The 20,596-nt window shown below is 41.9% G+C and overlaps 1 protein-coding gene across 5 annotated transcripts in view; it reads left to right on the top strand.

Moving 5' to 3' along the window:
* Window positions 1–20,596, top strand: part of ap1b1 (adaptor related protein complex 1 subunit beta 1) — a 46,432-nt gene that overhangs the window by 10,638 nt on the left and 15,198 nt on the right. For 3 of the 5 annotated variants that reach the window (XM_023978394.2, XM_023978395.2, XM_023978393.2), the window contains exons 11-20: window positions 3,131–3,296; window positions 5,310–5,408; window positions 6,319–6,578; window positions 6,974–7,181; window positions 8,405–8,434; window positions 8,545–8,682; window positions 8,874–9,019; window positions 9,152–9,281; window positions 13,969–14,053; window positions 14,684–14,770. In XM_023978394.2, the coding sequence (XP_023834162.1) occupies window positions 3,131–3,296; window positions 5,310–5,408; window positions 6,319–6,578; window positions 6,974–7,181; window positions 8,405–8,434; window positions 8,545–8,682; window positions 8,874–9,019; window positions 9,152–9,281; window positions 13,969–14,053; window positions 14,684–14,770 (1,349 nt within the window). The other 2 variants (XM_070437049.1, XM_023978396.2) reach the window with 2 other exon arrangements.

The following is a 20,596-nucleotide window of genomic DNA, read 5'->3' as shown; positions in this document are numbered from 1 at the left end:
GCCTTGAACAAAAGAGAACTCAGAAGACCCAAGATTAAGAGTTGTTGACTTGCATAGAGCTGGAAAGGGTTACCAAAGTATCTCTAAAAGCCTTGGTGTTCATCAGTCCACGGTAAGACAAATTGTTTATAAATGGAGAAAGTTCAGCACTGTTGCTACTTTCCCTAGAAGTGGCCGTCCTGCAAAGATGACTGCAAGAGCACAGCACATAATGCTCAATGAGGTGAAATAAGAATCCTAGAGTGTCAGCTAAAGACTTACAGAAATCTCTGGAACATGCTAACATCTCTGTTGACGAGTCTACGATACGTAAAACACTAAACAAGAATGGTGTTCATGGGAGGACACCACGGAAGAAGCCACTGCTGTCCAAACAAAAAAAACATTGCTGCATGTCTGAAGTTTGCAAAAGTGCACCTGGATGTTCCACAGCGCTATTGGACAAATATTCTGTGGACAAATGAAACTAAAGTTGAGTTTGAAAGGAACACACAACACTGTGTGGAGAAAGAAAGGCACAGTACACCAACATCAAAACCTCATCCCAACTGTAAAGTATGGTGGAGGGAGCATCATGGTTTGGGGCTGCCTCAGGGCCTGGACAGCTTGCTATCATCGACGGAAAAATGAATTCCTAAGTTTATCAAGACATTTTTCAGGAGAATGTTAGGCTATCTGTCCGCCAATTGAAGCTCAACAGAAGTTTTGGGTGATGCAACAGGACAACGACCCAAAACACAGAAATAAATCAACAACAGAAGAAAATACGCCTTCTGGAGTGGCCCAGTCAGAGTCCTGACCTCATCCCGATTGAGATGCTGTGGCATGACCTCGAGCAGTTCACACCAGACATCCCAATAATATTGCTGAACTGAAACKGGTTTTAAGAGGAATGGTCCAAAAATCCTCCTGACCGTGGTGAAGGTCTTATCCGCAYCTACAGAAAACGTTTGTTTGAGGTTATTGTTGCCYAAGGAGGGTCAACCTGTTATTAAATCCAAGGGTTCACATACTTTTCCCACCCTGCACTGTGAATGTTTACACGGTGTGTTCAATAAAGACATGAAAATGTATAATTGTTTGTGTTATTAGTTTTAAGCAGACTGTGTTTGTCTACTGTTGTGATCTAGATGAAGATCAGGACCAATTTATGCAGAAATCCAGGTAATTCAAAGGGTTCACATACTTTTTCTTGCCACTGTTGGGACAGACACATGCATAGAAACATACACACACGTACACATTTTGTGTTGTAGAGTAGGGGCCTGAGGGCACACACTTAATGTGTTGTGAATGTATTCTAATGTTTTAAATTGTATAGCTACCTTAATTTTGCTGGACCCCAGGAAGAGTAGCAGCTGTCTTGGCAGCAGCTAATGGGGATCCTTAATAAATACAAATAAAGTTGTAGAAACATCTCAAGGATGATCAATGGAAATGGGTTGCTCAATTTCAAGTCTCATATCAAAGGGTCTGAATACTTATGTAAATAAGGTATTTGTTTTTTAAATTTTATATTTGCAAAAATGTCTAAACCTGTTTTTGTTATTATGGTGTATTGTGTGTAGACTGAGGATTTTTATTTAATACAATTTAGAATGAGGCTGTAATGTAACAAAATGTGGGATGAACATGAGGCGCAATCCTAGTAATCCAGTTCGTGTTTTGTTTTCCTATGAATGGATTTTCAAATGGTTTAGAAGTGAATGACTTTGATGGAAGAGGCACTGCATATATCACAATTTTAATGAATCAGTGAATGAGTCTACTCAGGAAGCCAGTACAGTTCTAAATAGGCTTGTTATTRTTCTGTGGGTGAGGTGTTTACTGGTAAACCATTCCATCCATCAAAATGGATTGTCTGTCAAAATTTCACAGCCGTATCAGTAGTGTTCAAGGCAACCAGGGATATAGTGCTGTAGTAAACCAACCATGGACGATTGTGATGGAGATTGATATTCAATTAGTCATATAGAGGCTGTATTGCACATCAGCAGAGCTTGCCATGCTTGTTAAAATGGCCTATGCTCTCCCGTTGTCACTTAGTATGCTCTGTTTGTGTTAACGCAAGCAAATGCATTCGTACTTGCACATATTCGCACCCACACACCCTGGAGCCCTGTCTGTTCCAGCTCACTGCCCCCAGATCACATTTTCTTGGTCTGGAAGAGGCAGGGAGAAAGCTCATTACCATGACACAGGGTTTTCTGCTTGACTTTCATTGTGAAAGGTATGAAGATAAGCTTTTGAGGCGAGTGAACGCTCCTCTAACCTCTCCCACACATGCAGGGTGTCGGTCCTTGAGAATGGCGTAGCACTGAAACCCTTCCCCAGATAACTCCCAAGCAGTCCCAGTCAGAGAAGAGGACAGGCTGAGGCAGTCACAGCTTGACTCCGGCTCTATCTAGGCCCAGGAGACTGGATCCATATGCTGCACAGACAAACAGACCGACAGAAACGTATACCCTCAGGCAGCCCAGTCCACGTTGCCCTGTGCTTATGTTACTGTACTGCTGTTTCCTGACCATGTTCTCACAGCCATGAGTCACTCAGTGAACCTTCATTCGCGTCTCAATTAGCTGGTGAAATGGATTATTGCATGCTATTTGGTCTTTCTTTGCTTTGCCGTCTTTTTAATTGTTWAATAGGGAATCATTTAAATTTATTCTGAAGACATTGCGTTCCCTCTCTTAGTTTTTGTCAGCTAAATGTAATTCAGAAAATAACACAGTTCATCCAGCATAAAGTTTGGTAATTGTGTTAAGAGGGCCCACAAAATATTTGTATGATGTGCAGTCATGTAAATATTCAGAGGCACACAATACAAATATGCTAGAATTTAGTGAAGTGAAWGTTCAGAAGCTGTGAAGTTTCTGTTAGTCTTCGCAACAGCACGAACAGATTGTGTTGCGTTGCCATTTTAATTTTTTTAATTTAATTTTTACTGGCGCTAGGCTACCTGCCGCCTCCTTGCCCTCGCATTACTGCTCCAGCACATCCTGTTTTAAATGCTATMTTGGCATTTAACCAATTTCCCATTTGGGACTAATAAAGTACTACAACTATTTGTAGTCCCCTTTTGAAAATGTTTTTCTGTCTGTTAGTTCCTGACRGTGGTATCTGTTCCCAGGTATGAGAGTGTGATCGCGACGCTGTGTGAGAACCTGGACTCTCTGGATGAGCCAGAGGCGCGGGCGGCCATGATCTGGATCGTAGGAGAGTATGCTGAGAGGATTGACAACGCTGATGAGCTGCTGGAGAGCTTCCTGGAGGGCTTCCACGACGAAAGCACCCAGGTCTGACACTCACACATTGCTTTTGTCCCAAATGGCACCCTATTCCCTGTATGGGCCCTGGTCAAAAGTAGTGCACTACATGGGTAATAGGGTGAAATTTGGGACACAGACAAGATTCCATTTACCTCTTACTGTCTAAACAGGGATTCAATGGAACCATTCTGTGTACACTGGAAGAGATTGGGGGAGGGGTGGGGGGCTGCATTTAGCAGCCTATACGCAGATACACAGAGAGAGTAGGCCTATACTTGACTGGCCACTCTGTTCTTTCATGTGATAACTGTTTTGGCTCTCGAGAGACAGCAGCAGGTCTGTGCAAATGCTGACTGGCTGTTTATGGAACGCTGAAAYGCACTGCTTGTGAAAGAGCATTGATTTGATTTACTTTAGGAATTCAACCTGTTTGTGATGAAGATAAAAATAAAACTGAAGAATTCTGGASAGACATTTAAATGCCTAGTTGTTTCCTAAAAACGTCATCATCTAAACAGAGTCCAGATGATGATGTAAAAAACATAACACTTTAATTGGAGCACTTCAGTAACAATTGAAGTATGGAGCGGTTGGTATTCATTTACATATTTTCCTCAGTTGCTCTGTGTATACAGAGTAGTCTTTGTTAGGTGTGCAAATGTTTTGTACATGAGGCTTTTTTGTACTGTATGTACAGTGGGGCAAAAAAGTATTTAGTCAGTAACCAATTGTGCAAGTTCTCCCACTTAAAAATGAGAGAGGCCTGTAATTTTCATCATAGGTACACTTCAACCATGACAGACAAAATGAGATTTTTTTTTCTCCAGAAAATCACATTGTAGGATTTTTAATGAATTGATTTGCAAATTATGGTGGAAAATAAGTATTTGGTCAATAACAAAAGTTTCTCAATACTTTGTCATTGCCAACAAAGGGTATATAACAGAGGTCAAAACTTTTCTGTAAGTCTTCACAAGGTTTTCACACACTTGCTGGTATTTTGGCACATTCCTCTAGAGCAGTGATGTTTTGGGGCTGTTGCTGGGCAACACGGACTTTCAACTCCCTCCAAAGATTTTCTATGGGGTTGATATCTGGAGACTGGCTAGGCCACTCCAGGACCTTGAAATGCTTCTTACGAAGCCACTCCTTCGTTGCCCGGGCGGTGTGTTTGGGATAATTGTCATGCTGAAAGACCCAGCCACGTTTCATCTTCAATGCCCTTGCTGATGGAAGGASGTTTTCACTCAAAATCTCACCATACATGGCCCCATTCATTCTTTCCTTTACACGGATCAGTCGTCCTGGTCCCTTTGCAGAAAAACAGCCCCAAAGCATGATGTTTCCACCCCCATGCTTCACAGTAGGTATGGTGTTCTTTGGATGCAACTCAGCATTCTTTGTCCTCCAAACACGACGAGTTGAGTTTTTACCAAAAAGTTCTATTTTGGTTTCATCTGACCATATGACATTCTCCCAATCTTCTTCTGGATCATCCAAATGTTCTCTAGCAAACTTCAGACGGGCCTGGACATGTACTGGCTTAAGCAGGGGGACACGTCTGGCACTGCAGGATTTGAGTCCCTGGCGGCGTAGTGTGTTAGCCCTGTCTCTTATACACATCTAGATGTGTATAAGAGACAGGGTGTCTTTTATACTGATAACAAGTTCAAACAGGTGCCATTAATACAGGTAACGAGTGGAGGACAGAGGAGCCTCTTGAAGAATTTACAGGTCTGTGACAGCCAGAGATCTTGCTTGTTTGTAGGTGACCAAATACTTATTTTCCACCATAATTTGCAAATAAATTCATTAAAAATCATACAATGTGATTTTCTGGATTTCTTTTTCTAATTTTGTCTGTCATAGTTGAAGTGTACCTATGATGAAAATTACAGGCCTCATCTTTTTAAGTGGGAGAACTTGCACAATTGGTGGCTGACTAAATACTGTTTTGCCCCACTGTATGTAGCTATGAGCTGAGTTGATGTGAGTAGTACGAGTGAGTTTAACCTGGTCTTGTCTGCTCTGGGTTCCCAGGTGCAGCTGCAGCTGCTGACAGCCATAGTGAAGCTGTTCCTGAAGAAACCCACTGAGACCCAGGAGCTGGTGCAGCAGGTGCTCAGCCTGGCCACACAGGTGAGTGCCCCGGGACACATACAAAGACAGTGAACAGCTTGGATCCAATTATCAAGTCTCACAACAGCACTCCTTATGCCAGGGCCTTCAGGCCATGTCAGATGTCACTCCAACCGCCCAATAGAAGAACAGAAACCAGCATGTTATCATTGTCTTGTCTTAGAATTGCTCWAATTAAGTTGGAGAGGTGGGACGTGTATAGTCCAATCTTTCAACAGCTAGGGTACCCCATTCCCAGAAAGTGTGGAACACCTCCAAGTGTTATCCTAAATAGGCCAATCAGCCAAGCAACACAACAGGAAGAAGGGAAGGTCAAAAATAAGAAGGATTAAGAGTTTGATTTTATTCTGCTCAAAGGCATTGGGAACAACCCAGTTTAAAAGTGGGCTGTGATCTAAATACTTGTAGCCTTTCATTGGTCTAGTTACTGTGGGATGTGCTTGACTGAACATGACAACGAGGGCACATTACTTATTATATATGGGTGTTATTAGTTTCTCTGTTTTGKAGAGTGTTTTATGAGTAGTTAATCTCCCTCCACAGACTCCTCAGACTGTCTAACTTTGGAGTTTAGTTTCAACACTGCCAGGAAGCTACCAGGACCAGAAATATTAAATATTTRCCCCACGTTCTAGTTTTATGCCCTTGTTCCTCATGTCTTACTTCTAAGACTTTCTTATGCTGTTCCCTAGGATTGTCTTATTGTTATTGACTGACTTACAGACTGGGTAAATTATTCTAACTCTACCCCTCAGGGAACCGAACKTAAACTGACCCTTAGATTATTTGCTTAGTATCTGACTTGACATGAGTGAGAAGAACAGACTGAGTAGCAGAGAGAAGAGTCTGAAGCAGCAGTTAGTATTTATTATGCACCACATCAGTCATCCTGTCTATCTGTTGTCTGCAGGACTCTGACAATCCMGACCTGCGAGACCGTGGCTACATCTACTGGCGCCTGCTCTCCACTGACCCCGTGGCTGCCAAGGAGGTGGTACTGGCCGAGAAGCCCCTGATCTCGGAGGAGACCGACCTGATTGAGCCCACCCTGCTGGAGGAGCTCATCTGCCACATCGGCACYCTGGCTTCCGTCTACCATAAACCCCCCAGCGCCTTCGTGGAGGGCAGCCGCGGTGTGATGCACAAGAGGCTCCCCGCCCGCACTGGATCGTGAGTCTCATACACACGGATCACTTAGGGCCCACTTGATGTGACCCAGAGCAGTCAGATAGATCTCGTATGAGGCTGTGTTCCAAGCAGACATCAAGTGCATCCCACTGCACAGAGCAGATTAAGTTTACTGACATTTTAATTGTTATTTTCATTAGATTTAAGATGTGCCGGTGGTGTTCCCTAAAATTACTTTAGGATCAATTTTAAGCAGGTTTGGTTTATTGAATAGAGTTCCAGATAATTTAGCTTGGCTTGGACTAGGCCTATATGCATTTTGGCACAAAACACTGCATTTATGAATTCAAACAAGGTTAAACAAGTAAAAAAAACMTTTTATTGTGTGAATCTTAGTTCTCTCTAACTCCCTCTGTCCTTGTGTCTCCATCCCCCAGAGGAGAGAGTACGGAGAGCCCCGACGTGGGCACTGCTGCTGGGGGCTCTGCCCCTGAGGCTGCTCCCTCTATCATCCCCTCCCAGGGAGACCTCCTGGGGGACCTTCTCAACCTGGACATGGCACCCCCCACCACCAGCGGCCCACCCCCCACCACCGGCATGCAGATGGGGGGCATGGACCTCCTGGGTGGAGGTCTGGACAGCCTGGTAGGTATTTCACATAGTGTAGACCCCTATGCTGCTACCCCTGGTCAACCAGTGAACCCTTTCTGGGTCAAATGGTCTCTGCAAACAGTAATTGTAGCCAGAGGTTACGGTTWTTATACCCCCCCCTCTCTTTTTCCCCCAAATTCTTCTCTTTTCTATTTTTGACTGAGTTTTCCTCTGTTTATTTGATGCCACACCTGCAGATGGGGGATGAGTCTGAACCGGTAACTACATGGAGGGAGAGGGCATAGCTCTATAGTCACACCACATTATATCATCATTAGTTAGATGTAGTAGCTCACTTTTATTGCTGTATCTACAAATATATACTATACGTATCATACTGTGTGCTGTATTCACCTCTTCAATATTCTTTCTCTGTGCTTCATGCATCCTGATTGTTACATGTCAATGAATACATCTGACAARCCTACATTATCCTGCCATCAGCCCCACGTTCCCCCGCGGACGGACACTCSTCGCTCTCCGTCACCTCAGCCCCCGTCGCCAGTGTACACCCACACTGACTACACCTACACTGACTACAGTCACACTGACAGTCCTCCTGACCACAGCCCTACTGAGCACAGCCCCCCTGCAGAGGTTGGTTGAGGGGCATCAGTAGAGGCTGCTAAACAATCTAGACTAGAGTCCCCCTCTGGTACCCTGTGCTTCACTGTGACCTCTCACCGTCTTTAGCAGCAGTGTCACTGTCTATTTCCTCTTGTCTCAACATGTTTCTTTCAGGCCTCTGAAACTCTTGTAGGTCCTGTTCTTATTGTGTTTGTTGTTCCAAAAGCCCTTACTTACTTTAGCTAGCTAGCTGTATTTTTATCATTTGTTGATTTTTACATGCTACTCTAGACTTTTGCTCTGCGCTCTTCATGAAATGTTTGGGAGTAATATGTATTTCAATACTGAATTCTCTGTGAAACCACCTAACGGACCACTGTGCTGGCAAACAGTTGGCGTTTAGTTTCAGAGGGATGTCAGAATGAACCTGAATACATGATGCTCGTTCTGCGCTCTTCAATCTCCCTCCTTTCATCCACAGTTATAGAACACTGTTATATTGTCTCTGCTCTCAACCACTCATCACCCCCCCCCCCCCCCCCCCCCCTCCCTCCTTCAGTCTTCCTCTAGCATCTCCCTCTCAACCTGCTGGGAATAAGGTGTAACATTCTAGTAATTTAAAACCTGAACCTCTCTCTCTCCCCCCTCAGCTTGGAGGAGATATTGGTGGGAGTCCTGCGGTAAGTCTACTTGCCTGGTTGTTTAAACATACACATTTTGAAGGTTGTTATTTCAGTGCCGTTTTTGGATGCTCAGGTCTTACATGTTAAACATGTTCTCTCATCCACAGATGGGGGCAGGTTTTGGGGCGGCTCCTGCTGTGATGCCAGCCTRGCTCAATGCCCCAGTGGGGGGTGGCCTAGGAGACCTGTTTGACCTGGGAGGTGGGGTTGGCATGCCGATGGGAGCATATATTCCTCCTAAAATAGTAAGTCTCTCTGTACAGTATTAGTATGATAGTATATTATTGCAGTGTCAGATTAGTATGCAGAATAGAATAAGTGTTTTGTATTTATATGATGGCCTTGTCCTCTGCAACAAGCAGTTAGATGGATATAGCTGCTATATGATACTGCTGCAGTGCTGTAGAGGCGTTCTGATGGCGTCCTGTGTCTTCAGGTGTGGCTCCCGGCCATGAAGGCTAAAGGTCTGGAGATTTCTGGGACCTTCGCTCGGCGTGCTGGAGTCATCCAGATGGAGCTGATCCTCACCAACAAGGCCATGAGCATCATGACTGACTTCGCCATCCAGTTCAACAGGAACAGGTGAGAGGACCATACTGTGACTGATGTGAGCTCACATTCTGAATGACTGTCATTGAACCCATCCATCTCTGGTCTGAATGTYATTTCCTCTTGGGTGGTTTCTGGTTCTGACTTGGACTCATCTTTCTCTAGTTTTGGCCTGGCCCCTGCCGGCCCTCTCCAGGTCCTTACCCCTCTCGGCCCAAACCAGACAATTGAAGTCAGCCTCCCCCTCAGCACTGTCGGGCCAGTCATGAAGATGGACCCTCTCAACAACCTGCAGGTAACCTTCCCACAACGTTAATTGTACAGGATGTTTCAGAAAACTAGGCTGCTGAAGAGTTAATTGTTTTAAATGTCAGTTTGACATATTGTTACCACATGTGATGTCAGCTTTGGCCTTGACATACAGTGGCTTCAGAAAGTATTCACACCCCTTGACTTTTTCCACATTTTGTTGTTACAGCCTAAATTTAAATGGATTACATTGAGATTTTGTGTCACTGGCCTACACACAATACCCCATAATGTCAAAGTGGAGTTATGTTTTTAGTAATGTTTACAAATTAATTAAATGAAATGCTTAAATGTCTTGAGTCAATAAAAATTCAACCCCTTTGTTATTGCAAGCCACATAATAAGTTGCATGGACTCACTCTGTGTGCAATAATAGTGTTTAACATGATTTTTGAATGACTACCTTATCTCTGTACCCCACACATACATTTATCTGTAAGGTCCCTCAGTCGAGCAGTGAAATTCAACCATAGAGACCAGGGAGCTTTTCCAATGTCTCGCAAAGAAGGCCACCTATTGGTACATGTTTTTTTGTTTTTTTTTAAAGGACATTCAAAATCCTTTTGAGCATGGTGAAGTTAATAATAACACTTTGAATGGTGTATCAATACACTCAGTCCCTACAAAGATACAGGCGTCCTTAACTCAGTTGCTGTAGAGGATTTCACTGAGGCCAATGGTGACTTTTTAAAACAGTTATAAAGTTGAATGGCTGTAATAGGAGAACTAAGGGTGGATCAACAAAATTGTAGTTACTCCACAATACTAACCTAAATGACCGAGTGAAAAGAAGAAAGCCTGTACAGAATAAAAATATTCCCAAAACATGCATCCTGTTTCCAATAAGGCACTAAAGTAAAACTGCAAAAATGTGGCAAAGAAATTAACTTGATGGAGTACCACTCTTAATATCTTTAAGCATGGTGGTTGCTGCATCATGTTATGGGACTGCTTGTCATCGGCAAGGACTAGGGAGTATTTTTTTTTAGGATAAAACTAAATGTAATCGCATTAAGCACAGGCAAAATCCTAAAAAAACCTGGTTCAGTCTGCTTTCCAACAGACACAGGGATACAAATTCACCTTTCAGCAGTACAATAACCAAAAACACAAGGCCAAATATACACAGGAGTTGCTTACCAAGACAACATTGAATGTTCTGGAGTGGCCTAGTTACTGTTTGGACTTAAATTGTCTCAAATCAATGGCAAGACTTGAAAATGGCTGTCTAGCAATGATCAACAACCAACTTGACAGAGCTTGAAGAATTTGAAAAAGTGTGCAAATATTGTACAATCCAGGTGTGTAATGCTCTTAGAGACTTACCCAGAAAGACTTACAGCTGTTATCGCTGCCAAAGCTCATTCTACTTATGTAAATAAAATTTCTGTATTTAATTTTCAATAAATTAGCAAGCATTTCTAAAAACATGTTTTTACTCGTCATTATGGGGTATTGTGTGTGTGTGTGTGTAGATGGGTGAGAAATCTATTGAATCCATTTTGAATTCATGCTGCAACAAAAAAAAGTTGAATAAGTCGAGGTGTATGAATACTTTCTGAKGGAACTGTATGCCTTGTTAATTATACAGTACAGCCCCCAGTTGATGTTATTCGCTTCACATTGTCTTAGCTAGGGCTGGGCAGTATACCGTATTTTATGATATACCGGTATTGATGCAGGGACCGATTTGGGTTTTTACTTTACCTTCTATACCGGTATACGACATGTGTAATATCAATGTGTATAGTTTATTTCGCTACTTGAGTCATCTCTTTCTCTCGGTGCCACTTTCCACACAGACCTAGCCACGCCCCCTGTCACTCAAGGAGCGCATTTGATGTTCCTCAACCACGAGACACTTGTGTTCAGTCTGAATGGTCAATGTTGACGACAACAATGCTGTTTTCACTTTGCTTCTTAATATAAATCCACTAGCGTTCAGTAAMGACACTATTAGTTTGTTTCTTACATCAGCAAACAGCTAGTTTATTTTATTGGCAAGTTGCCCTAAATCTTGTGACGCTAATTGTTAGCCGCTAATAAATGTACTGAGTAAGAGCAAACGTAGCTAGCTAATACAGCCTGATAATACCAGTGATGGTGTAGACCTAAATCAGCATGTTTGTGCAACAGTATCTTCTAAATCAAAGAGGAATATGCAAAGCAAGAATATGTTAGCTACATGAAGTAGCTAAAAGAGAACATGCACTGTAGCCTAGGAAACACGTATCAACACTTTAGTTCCTACCCTGTCACAATAACTCCTCCCTGGCATTTTAATTCGTTGTCATCTCAACCAACACTGTATTCAAAGTGCCCAATATTATATTCTAACTATAAAATTAGAATAGTCATTCTATTTCCACGATTCCAACAGTTTTGCTCTTATTCGCAAGTCAAATCGCAGTTGCAACATTTGGTTAAATATAAGTCCTACATTATTAGCCCATATCCTGCAGCCCTATGTGGCAGTGTGGAAATGTCATATTGAGCAGTGGTGTAAAGTACTTAAGTAGTACTTGAAAGTATTTTTACAATATTTTTACATTTTTACATACATTTTTTTTTTTTGGTATCTGTGCTTTACTTTACTATTTTGATTTATGACTTTTACTTCACTACATTCCTAAATAAAATACTGTACTTTTTACTCCATACATTTTCCCTAACACCCAAAAGTACTCGTTATATTTTGAATGCTTAGCAGGACAGGAAAATGGTCCAATTCACGAACTTGTCAAGAGAACATCCCTGGTCATCTACTGCCTCTGATCTGGAGGATTCACTAAACACAAATYCTTTGTTTGTAAATTATGTTGGAGTGTGCCCCTGGCTATCCATTTAAGAAATAAAAAAGAAAGGAGAAAAAAAGATAATGGTGACATTACTTTTGATACTTAAGTATATTTAAAACCAAATACTTTTAGACTAACTCAAGTAGTATTTTACTGGGTGACTTTCACTTTTAGGTGAGTAATTTTCTGTTAATGTATCTTTTACTCAAGTATGACAATTGGGTACTTTTTCCACCACTGCAATTGAGTGCAGGAAATGATAAAAGTGCTGAAATGTATTTTGGTTGAAGTTGAATTGAACAGTATAAAACAATCAGAATGGAGAAAGACTCATTGAAATCACTGAGAATGTATGTGTTGCCACCCTAGGATCACTCACTACTCCTAAAGCAAATGTATAACTTTTATTCAACAACTAAAAATACCATCAAACACAGTCTTAGCATCCATTTTTTTTTTTTTTATGCTGTGATGTAATATTTTGGACATATCGCCCAGCCCTAGTCTTAGCTGTGTCATAGCTTCACCTCAAATCATGTTCAAATAATGTCAGGTTATTTAAATTCCTGTGCTACAGAAACTAAGGATGAAATATGACCTAAGAAAGTCTCAAACTAGTTTTTAGTTTAGAAACATAACTGAGACGGGGCCTCTTTGGATCAGAGCAGTCCTCCGATGACTTAGAGGGACGAGAGGCTGGAACAAGGGTGGAAGGATGGAACGTTGTGCACCTGGTGAGAGGAGATAAGAGGGTCCAGGAGAAATGAGCGAGAGGTGGGGGATAGTCATTAGAGGTCACCCCACTCTGTGGTATTAGTCTACACCACGGCTCTGCTCTGTTTCCCTTGGCGCCAACACTGCTCCTCCCAGCCAGCTGTATTSKTACAGGAGGAGGAAAAGCTGTGGCCTCTGTACTGTACCTGCTGACAGTTATTTAGCCAACAGTRACTTTCTCATATCAGCTGATGGAAATGCTTTACTCATCACTGCTAAACTATTTGATCCATACAGGCCCAGGACTTGTATGATGGTACTGTAGGCTATAAAAACAAATAGTTTAGCAGCAGTGATAATTAAAGGGTTTCCATTATTATCCAGTCAGTTGTGTGATGGTTCGAGAGAGACGTAGGGCGACCGAGGGATACAGAATAGCCCCACTGCAGTATAGACAGCCTGGCAGGCAGAGGCACTCTGTCCACACAGCACCAATACTCCCTTATGAATTATGCAAGAGTTTCTCCTGTCATCCCCTTCCTGCCACAGGCTCAACTCAACCTCATTGTCCTCATCACTCTTCTATAGAGCAGACTGATCAATACGGTGACTGCTCCAGGCTCCACAAAGTTCTTAGAGAGTAGACGGTGGTTTAATCCCAACTGTTCCCTATATTGTGTGGGCCCTGGTCAAAAGTAGTATACTATAAAGGGAATAGGGTGCCATTTGGGATGGATCCTATGTCAAGCTTCAATGAAGATGTAGTCAAATGGCCTTTTATGCATCATCTGGTCCATGGACAAATATATATATATTTTTTTATAGCATGTTATCTTTATTCTCCAGTTGTCAGAAGAAAAACAGAATGGATAAACGTTGAGGAATAAAATATGTTGCCTTAGCAAATAGGCCTCACAAATACAGAGAAAGGGATGGAGAGAGATCACATTGTGTAGTAGAATACAGACTGCAGTGGATGCTATCGTGTGTGTCGTCGTCTCCACAGGACAGTAACCTCTTGTTCAATAACCCCACACATGCCCTGCAGTGTCTGTCCTTTCAGACCACTTGAAAACAATTAGTCATAGATTGCCCTCTTCATCTCTCCGTCCTTTCCCTCCTCTCTCTCTCCCCCTCCCCTCTGTATAATCACTCTCACAGGTGGCTGTGAAGAACAACATTGACGTCTTCTACTTCAGCTGCCAATACCCCATCAGCATGCTGTTTGTGGAAGATGGAAAGATGGGTGAGTGTCTGAATAAACTACTCAGTGAATCAGTGCGTCACTGTTGATTTTAGAGTTTTTTGATTTATTAGGATCCCCATTTGCTGACGCCAATGGCGACAGCTAGTCTTACTGGGGTCCGACACAAAACAAAAAATACATTACAGACATAATACTTTACAATTGACATGCATTTAAAAACATGAACATATAGTGGTCTCCTGTCAATAGCCTCAAACCAGGATAAGGTCAGCTCCTGACCATTACATCAATCACCTAGAAGCTGTGTGTGTGCACACTTAAGTATCTTGTCATGCATTTGCTCTCAGATCACACAATCCTGACGTTGGGTCCAATTTTCCCTGTTCTTTTCCCGCTCTGGTTGATTGGTTCTGGGGGAATGTGGTGGTGTCTGTCCCCCTGTGGAGACTGCAGATGGGGGAGCAGCAGGAACGCTGCTGGGAGCTAATGTTCCGGATCCTAAAAGCGCAGCAGGAACCGCACTGTTCAGGACAGCAACAAACTGTTTACCTTCATTTGTTTTTTTATTTCCATTTGCTCTCTCGTCCTCTGTCTCCCTCGTATTTTGCTTTATTTCTCTGTTTCTCATTCCTTCCAAKCATCTTAACTCTTCTTTGTATCTCTCCCCAGAGCGTCAGGTGTTCCTGGCAACATGGAAAGACATTCCTAATGACAACGAGTCTCAGTTCCAGATCAAAGACTGTCATCTCAACTCAGGTGAGACAGACTAAGACGAAGAAGGGATTAGAGGGATAAAAGGAGAGGGGAGAGGAGGAGAATGTGTACCTCTACATGCTTTATGTGTTAAGACCTTAACCTTAAATAAAGGTTAAATAAATAAATAAATAAAATAAGACAGCTTGACATGTAACCTGGGCTGTGGAAACAGAACCATGTCCGGTCAGAGCTCCAGTCTATCTATTTAATGGATATACAGTGCATTTCGAAAGTATTTAGACCCCTTGACTTTTTCCACATTTTGTTAAGTTACAGCATTTGTATAAAATTGATTAAATTGTTTTATTTCCTCATTGATCTACACTCAATACCCCATAATGACAAAGCGAAAACATGTTTTTAGAAATGTTGGAAATTTGTTCTAAATGAAAAACAGAAATAACTTATTTACATAAGTATTCAGACCCATTGCTATGAGACTTGAAATTGAGCTCTGGTGCATCCTGTTTCCATTGATCATCCTTGAGATGTTTCTACAACTTGATTGGAGTCCACCTGTGGTAAATTCAATTGATTGGACTTGATTTGGGAAGGCGCACACCTGTCTATTTAAGGTCTCACAGTTGACAGTGCATGTTAGTGCGAAAACCAAGCCATGAGGTTGAAGGAATTGTCCGTAGAGCTCCGAGACAGGATTGTGTCGTGGCACAGATCTGGGGAAGGGTAKCAAAAATTGTCTGCAGTATTGAAGGTCCCCAAGAACACAGTGGCATCCATCATTCTTAAATGGAAGAAGTTTGTGACCAAGACTCTTTCTAGAGCTGGCCTTCCGGCCAACKGGAGCAAGGGCCTTGATCAGGTAGGTGACCAAGAACCCAATGATCACTCTGACAGAGCTCCAGAGTTCCTCTGTGGAGATGGGAGAACCTTCCAGAAGGACAACCATCTCTGCAGTATTCAACCTGCCAAAATGCACCTAAAGACTCTCAGATCATGAGAAACAAGATTCTTTGGTCTGATGAAACCAAGATGTGACGCTTGGCATTCAGGCTAAAGAGTTCAGTCTGGAGGAAACCTGGCACCATCCCTACGGTGAAGCATGGTGGTAGCAGCATCATGCTTTGGGGATATTTTTCAGCACCAAGGACTGGGAGACTTTTCAGGATCGAGGGAAAGATGAAGGGAGCAAAGTACAGAGAGATCCTTGATGAAAATCTGCTCCAGAGCACTCAGGACCTCAGACTGGGGCGAAGGTTCACCTTCCAACAGGACAACGACCCTAAGCACACAGCGAAGCCATGTCTCTGAATGTCCTTGAGTGGCCCAGGCAGAGCCCGGACTTGAACTCGATCGAACATCTCTGGAGAGACCTGAAAATAGCTGTGCAGTGACGCCTGACAGATCTTGAGAAGATCTGCAGAGAAGAATGGGACAAACTCCCCAAATACAGGTGTGTCAAGCTTGTAGCGTCATACCCAAGAAGACCTGAGGCTAATCGCTGCCAAAGGTGCTTCAACAAAGTCCTGAGTAAAGAGTCTGAATACTTATGTAAATATGATATTTCATTTTTTATTTATTTTTTAAATAAATTTACAAAAATTTCTACACCTGTTTTTTACTTTGTCATTATGGGGTATTGTGTGTAGATTGGTGAGGGGGGGAAAAAACAATTCAATCCATTTTAGAATAAGGCTGCAACATAACAAAATTTAGAAAAAGTCAAGGGGTCTGAATACTTCCCCAATTTCGTCAGGTAACCTGCTGACCTTATTTACATGTGATAATTAGATTTTACACAAGCATGAAAACAGTTGGGTCTGAGCTAAATGACTAATGCCAGCTTATAGTATATTTTCCTGAATAGATTTAATTTCCTTTAGAGTGAAAATTGATGGTTTAGACCTTCCTGTAGTGTGACAGAGACAAGGGCAAGTTAATTAAGGATTATATCTTTGCTATGCAGGTAGTTTAAACAGAGTGACTGTAATTGAAAATTTAGAGTTTAGCTTTTGAATGAAAAAGCAAGAGCTTAGTTAGACTATGGCAGAGTTTTATCAGTGCTCTGCAGATGAATAAAGCCACAGACATGAAAAGAGACTTGTTTCAGAAAGAAAGAATTCAGAGAAATGGAGCTATGCTGGTTATACACTATATATACAAAAGTATGTGMATTCGGCCATTTCGGCCACACCCGTTGCTGACAGGTGTTTAAAATCGAGCACACAGCCATGCAGTCTCCATAGACAAACACTGGCAGTAGAATGGCCTTACTGAAGAGCTCAGGGATYCCACCTTTCCAACAAGTCAGTTTTTCATGGTTCGGGCTAGGCCCCTTAGTTCCAGTGAGGGGAGATCTTAACACTACAGCATACAATGACATACTAGACTATTCTGAGCTTCCAACTTTGTGGCAACAGTTTGGGGAAGGCCCTTTCCTGTTTCAGCATGACAATGCCCCTGTGGAAAAGAAACGTGAGGTCAATACAGAAATGGTTTGTCAAGATCGGTGTGGAAGAACTTGACTGGCCTGCACAGAGCCCTGACCTCAACCCCATCGAACACCTTTTGGGATAAATTGGAACGCCGACTGCGAGCCAGGCCTAATTGCTCAACATCAGTGCCCGACCTCACTAATGRTCTTGTGGCTGAATGTTCCAACATTTAGTGGAACGCCTTCCCAGAAGAGTGGAGGCTGTTATAGCCTCAAAAGGGGGACCAACTCCTTATTAATGCCCGTGATTTTTGGAATGAAATGTTTGACGAGCAGTCGGTCATGTGTGTATATATTAGCCGAAGAACTGAAAGAGTATGGTTTATGGACTGAGAAGGGAAAGCTCCACTAGGACCCAGAGCTTGGTCTACTACCTGCCTTTCCAGAGCAGATGATGAAGGACAACCGCCTGGTTCCATTATGGTCCTGATTGCAATGCTGTCCCCAAACRCCTTCACATTTAAAGTTGAACAGTAAAATAGCTGAAGGTCCAGGCCTCTGCATGGAGGCCTATTAGATAGCCATCATATTGCTTCATTCTGATTCTCTCAGTTATAGTAGATAACCTGTAGATAAAACAAAAAACAGGAGCTGGCGCACACCTAGAATAATAGTTTGTGTGGAGGTGCTGACTGACAGCGAATAAACTATCAAAATAAAGAAAGTTGCACACTCCATGTATAATCTCCCAGCAATGTAATGGGTATTTACCAACGTTTTGGCATCACTGTGCCTTCCTCAGGGTAATGTCATGAATACTTGAACCAGGTTATGTATGCACACAGTGCAATTAGTGTAACCAAGGACAGTAGTAAGGGGTGTGTCATAATGATTAAGTTAATTAAAATTCATTAGTGAAACTGTTAAATAGTATATGGCATTTTAAATATATTACGCTATTGTTATCATATAGAAACGTAATGGAATATTGTACATCATATTAGCATCAACATACATTATTGTTTCATTGAATTTCACATAATAATCTCGTATTTAATTTTTGTTACATGTAATATTGGTTCAACCTTAATATATAATGTACATCATCAACAGGTCACAATATTGGGGATAGATCTGACCTGAGCCCACTCAGAGACTCTTGACACCTATCCCAAATGGGAACTACAAATGTGGCTCATGCGCACAGTGTAATAGCACTATAAAAACATCCTCCTTCAGACACCCACGTACAGGTCAAAAGATCCCTTTTAGGGGGATCATCTCATGCAAGACCACGGAGTAATCTACCTCATCACCTGTTCATGTGGAAAAGCCTACGTAGGACAAACAAAAAGACAATTAAAACAACGCATAGCTGAACACCGCAGCTCAATCAGGTGTAAGAACACTGACTATTCAGTAGCAGCTCATTTTGTTGAAGCTAACCATCCCATCTCCTCCCTCAAATACACAGGCATTGAGCACATTGCTCTACCAAGAAGAGGAGATAACGTCGAGATCCTACTACCTCAAAGAAAGGCTTACTGGATATCCTATCTAAAAACATTGACCCCTAGTGGTCTGAATATTGACAGTGATCTCAGGCCCTTATGAACACATTGTCCTTTATGAACAAGTCTTATAAATTGAAAAATTATTTTTACAGCTTATTAGCGTACACCTAATATGTTCCCCATGTTGATGATGCTCATTATATATTAAGGTTGAACCAATATTACATGTAACAAAAATGAAATGCGAAATTATTATGTGAAATTCAATGAAACAATAATGTATGTTGATGCTAATATGATGTACAATATTCCATTACGTTTCTATATAACAATAGCGTAATAGATTTAATATGCCATATACTATTTAACAGTTTCACTAATTAATTTTAATTAACTTAATCATTATGACACACCCCTTACTACTGTCCTTGGTTACACTAATTGCACTGTGTGCATACATAACCTGGTTCAAGTATTCATGACATTACCCTGAGGAAGGCACAGTGATGCCAAAACGTTGGTAAATACCCATTACATTGCCGGGAGATTATACATGGGGTGTGCAACTTTCTTTTGATAGTTTATAGTAGACAACCTGAAACACAAGCCTAACAACACCCAGAGGCTACTTATCAATGCTTTATTTAGTGAACATGTGGCAATGAAAATCCAGTGGTTTGCCTGGGAGAAAATTTTGAATAAAATGTATAATTTTTTTTTCCAATTTTCTCCCAGGAAACACTGGTTCATACAACTACGGTCAAAAGTTTTAGAACACCTACTTGTTCAAAGGTTTTAATTTATTTTTTACATCTTCTTACATTATAGAAAATAGTGATGCATCAAAACTATGAAATAACTCGCATGGAATCATGTAGTAACCAGAAAAGTGTTAAAACATCAAATATATTTATTTAAGTCTTCCAAATACGCCCCTTTTTGCCTTAATGACAGCTTTGCACACTCTTTCATTTCTTCAACAAGCTTCATGAGGTAGTCCACCTGGGATGCATTTCAATTAAGAGGTGTGCCTTGTTAAAAGTAAATTTGTGGAATTTCTTTCGTTAATGCGTTTGATCCAATCAGTTGTTGTTGTGACAAGTTAGGGGGGGGTATACAAGAGATAGCCTGTTGGGTAAAAGACAAGTCCATATTAGAAGAAACATCAAATAAGCAGAGAAACACAGTCCATCATACTTTAAACATGAAGGTCAGTCAATCCGGAAAATGTCAAGAACTTTGAACGTTTCTTCAAGTGCAGTCGCGAAAAACCATCAAGCGCTATGAAAAATGCTCCCGCCATAGGAATGGAAGACCCATTTTACCTCTGCTGCAAGAGATAAATTCATTAGAGTTACCAGTCTCAGAATTGCAGCCCAAATAAATGCTCGAGTTCAAGTATCAGACACATCAACTGTTCTGAGGAGACTGTTGAATCAGGCCTTCATAGTTGAATTGCTGCAAAAGAAACCACTACAAAATGACACAATAAGATAAGAGACTTGCTTGGTCCAAGAACACGAGAATGGACATTAGATCGTGGAAATGTGTATTGGTTCGAGTCCAAATGTGAGATTTGGGGTTCCAACTGCCCGTGTCTTTGTAAGATCGTGGTGGGTGAAGCGATTACTCTGCATGTGTATTCCCACAGTAAAGCATGAAGGAGGTGTATGGTGTCTGTGTTTTGCTGTTGACACTGTCTGTGATTTTATTTAGATTCTAGACACACTTACCCAGCATGGCTACACAGCATTCTGCAGCAATACGGCAGCCCCACTAAGTGCAACCAGATGGGATATCATTTGTTTTTCAACAGGACTGACCCAAAACACACCTCCAGGCTTGTGTAAGGGCTATTGCCAAGAAGGCAGAAGTGATGGAAGTGCTGCGTCAGATGACCTGGCGCCACAATCCCCCTGG

Source organism: Salvelinus sp. IW2-2015, linkage group LG33, assembly GCF_002910315.2.
Source record: "Salvelinus sp. IW2-2015 linkage group LG33, ASM291031v2, whole genome shotgun sequence".
Classification (NCBI taxonomy): Eukaryota; Metazoa; Chordata; class Actinopteri; order Salmoniformes; family Salmonidae; genus Salvelinus; species Salvelinus sp. IW2-2015.
This window is presented reverse-complemented; position numbering and strand designations above follow the sequence as displayed.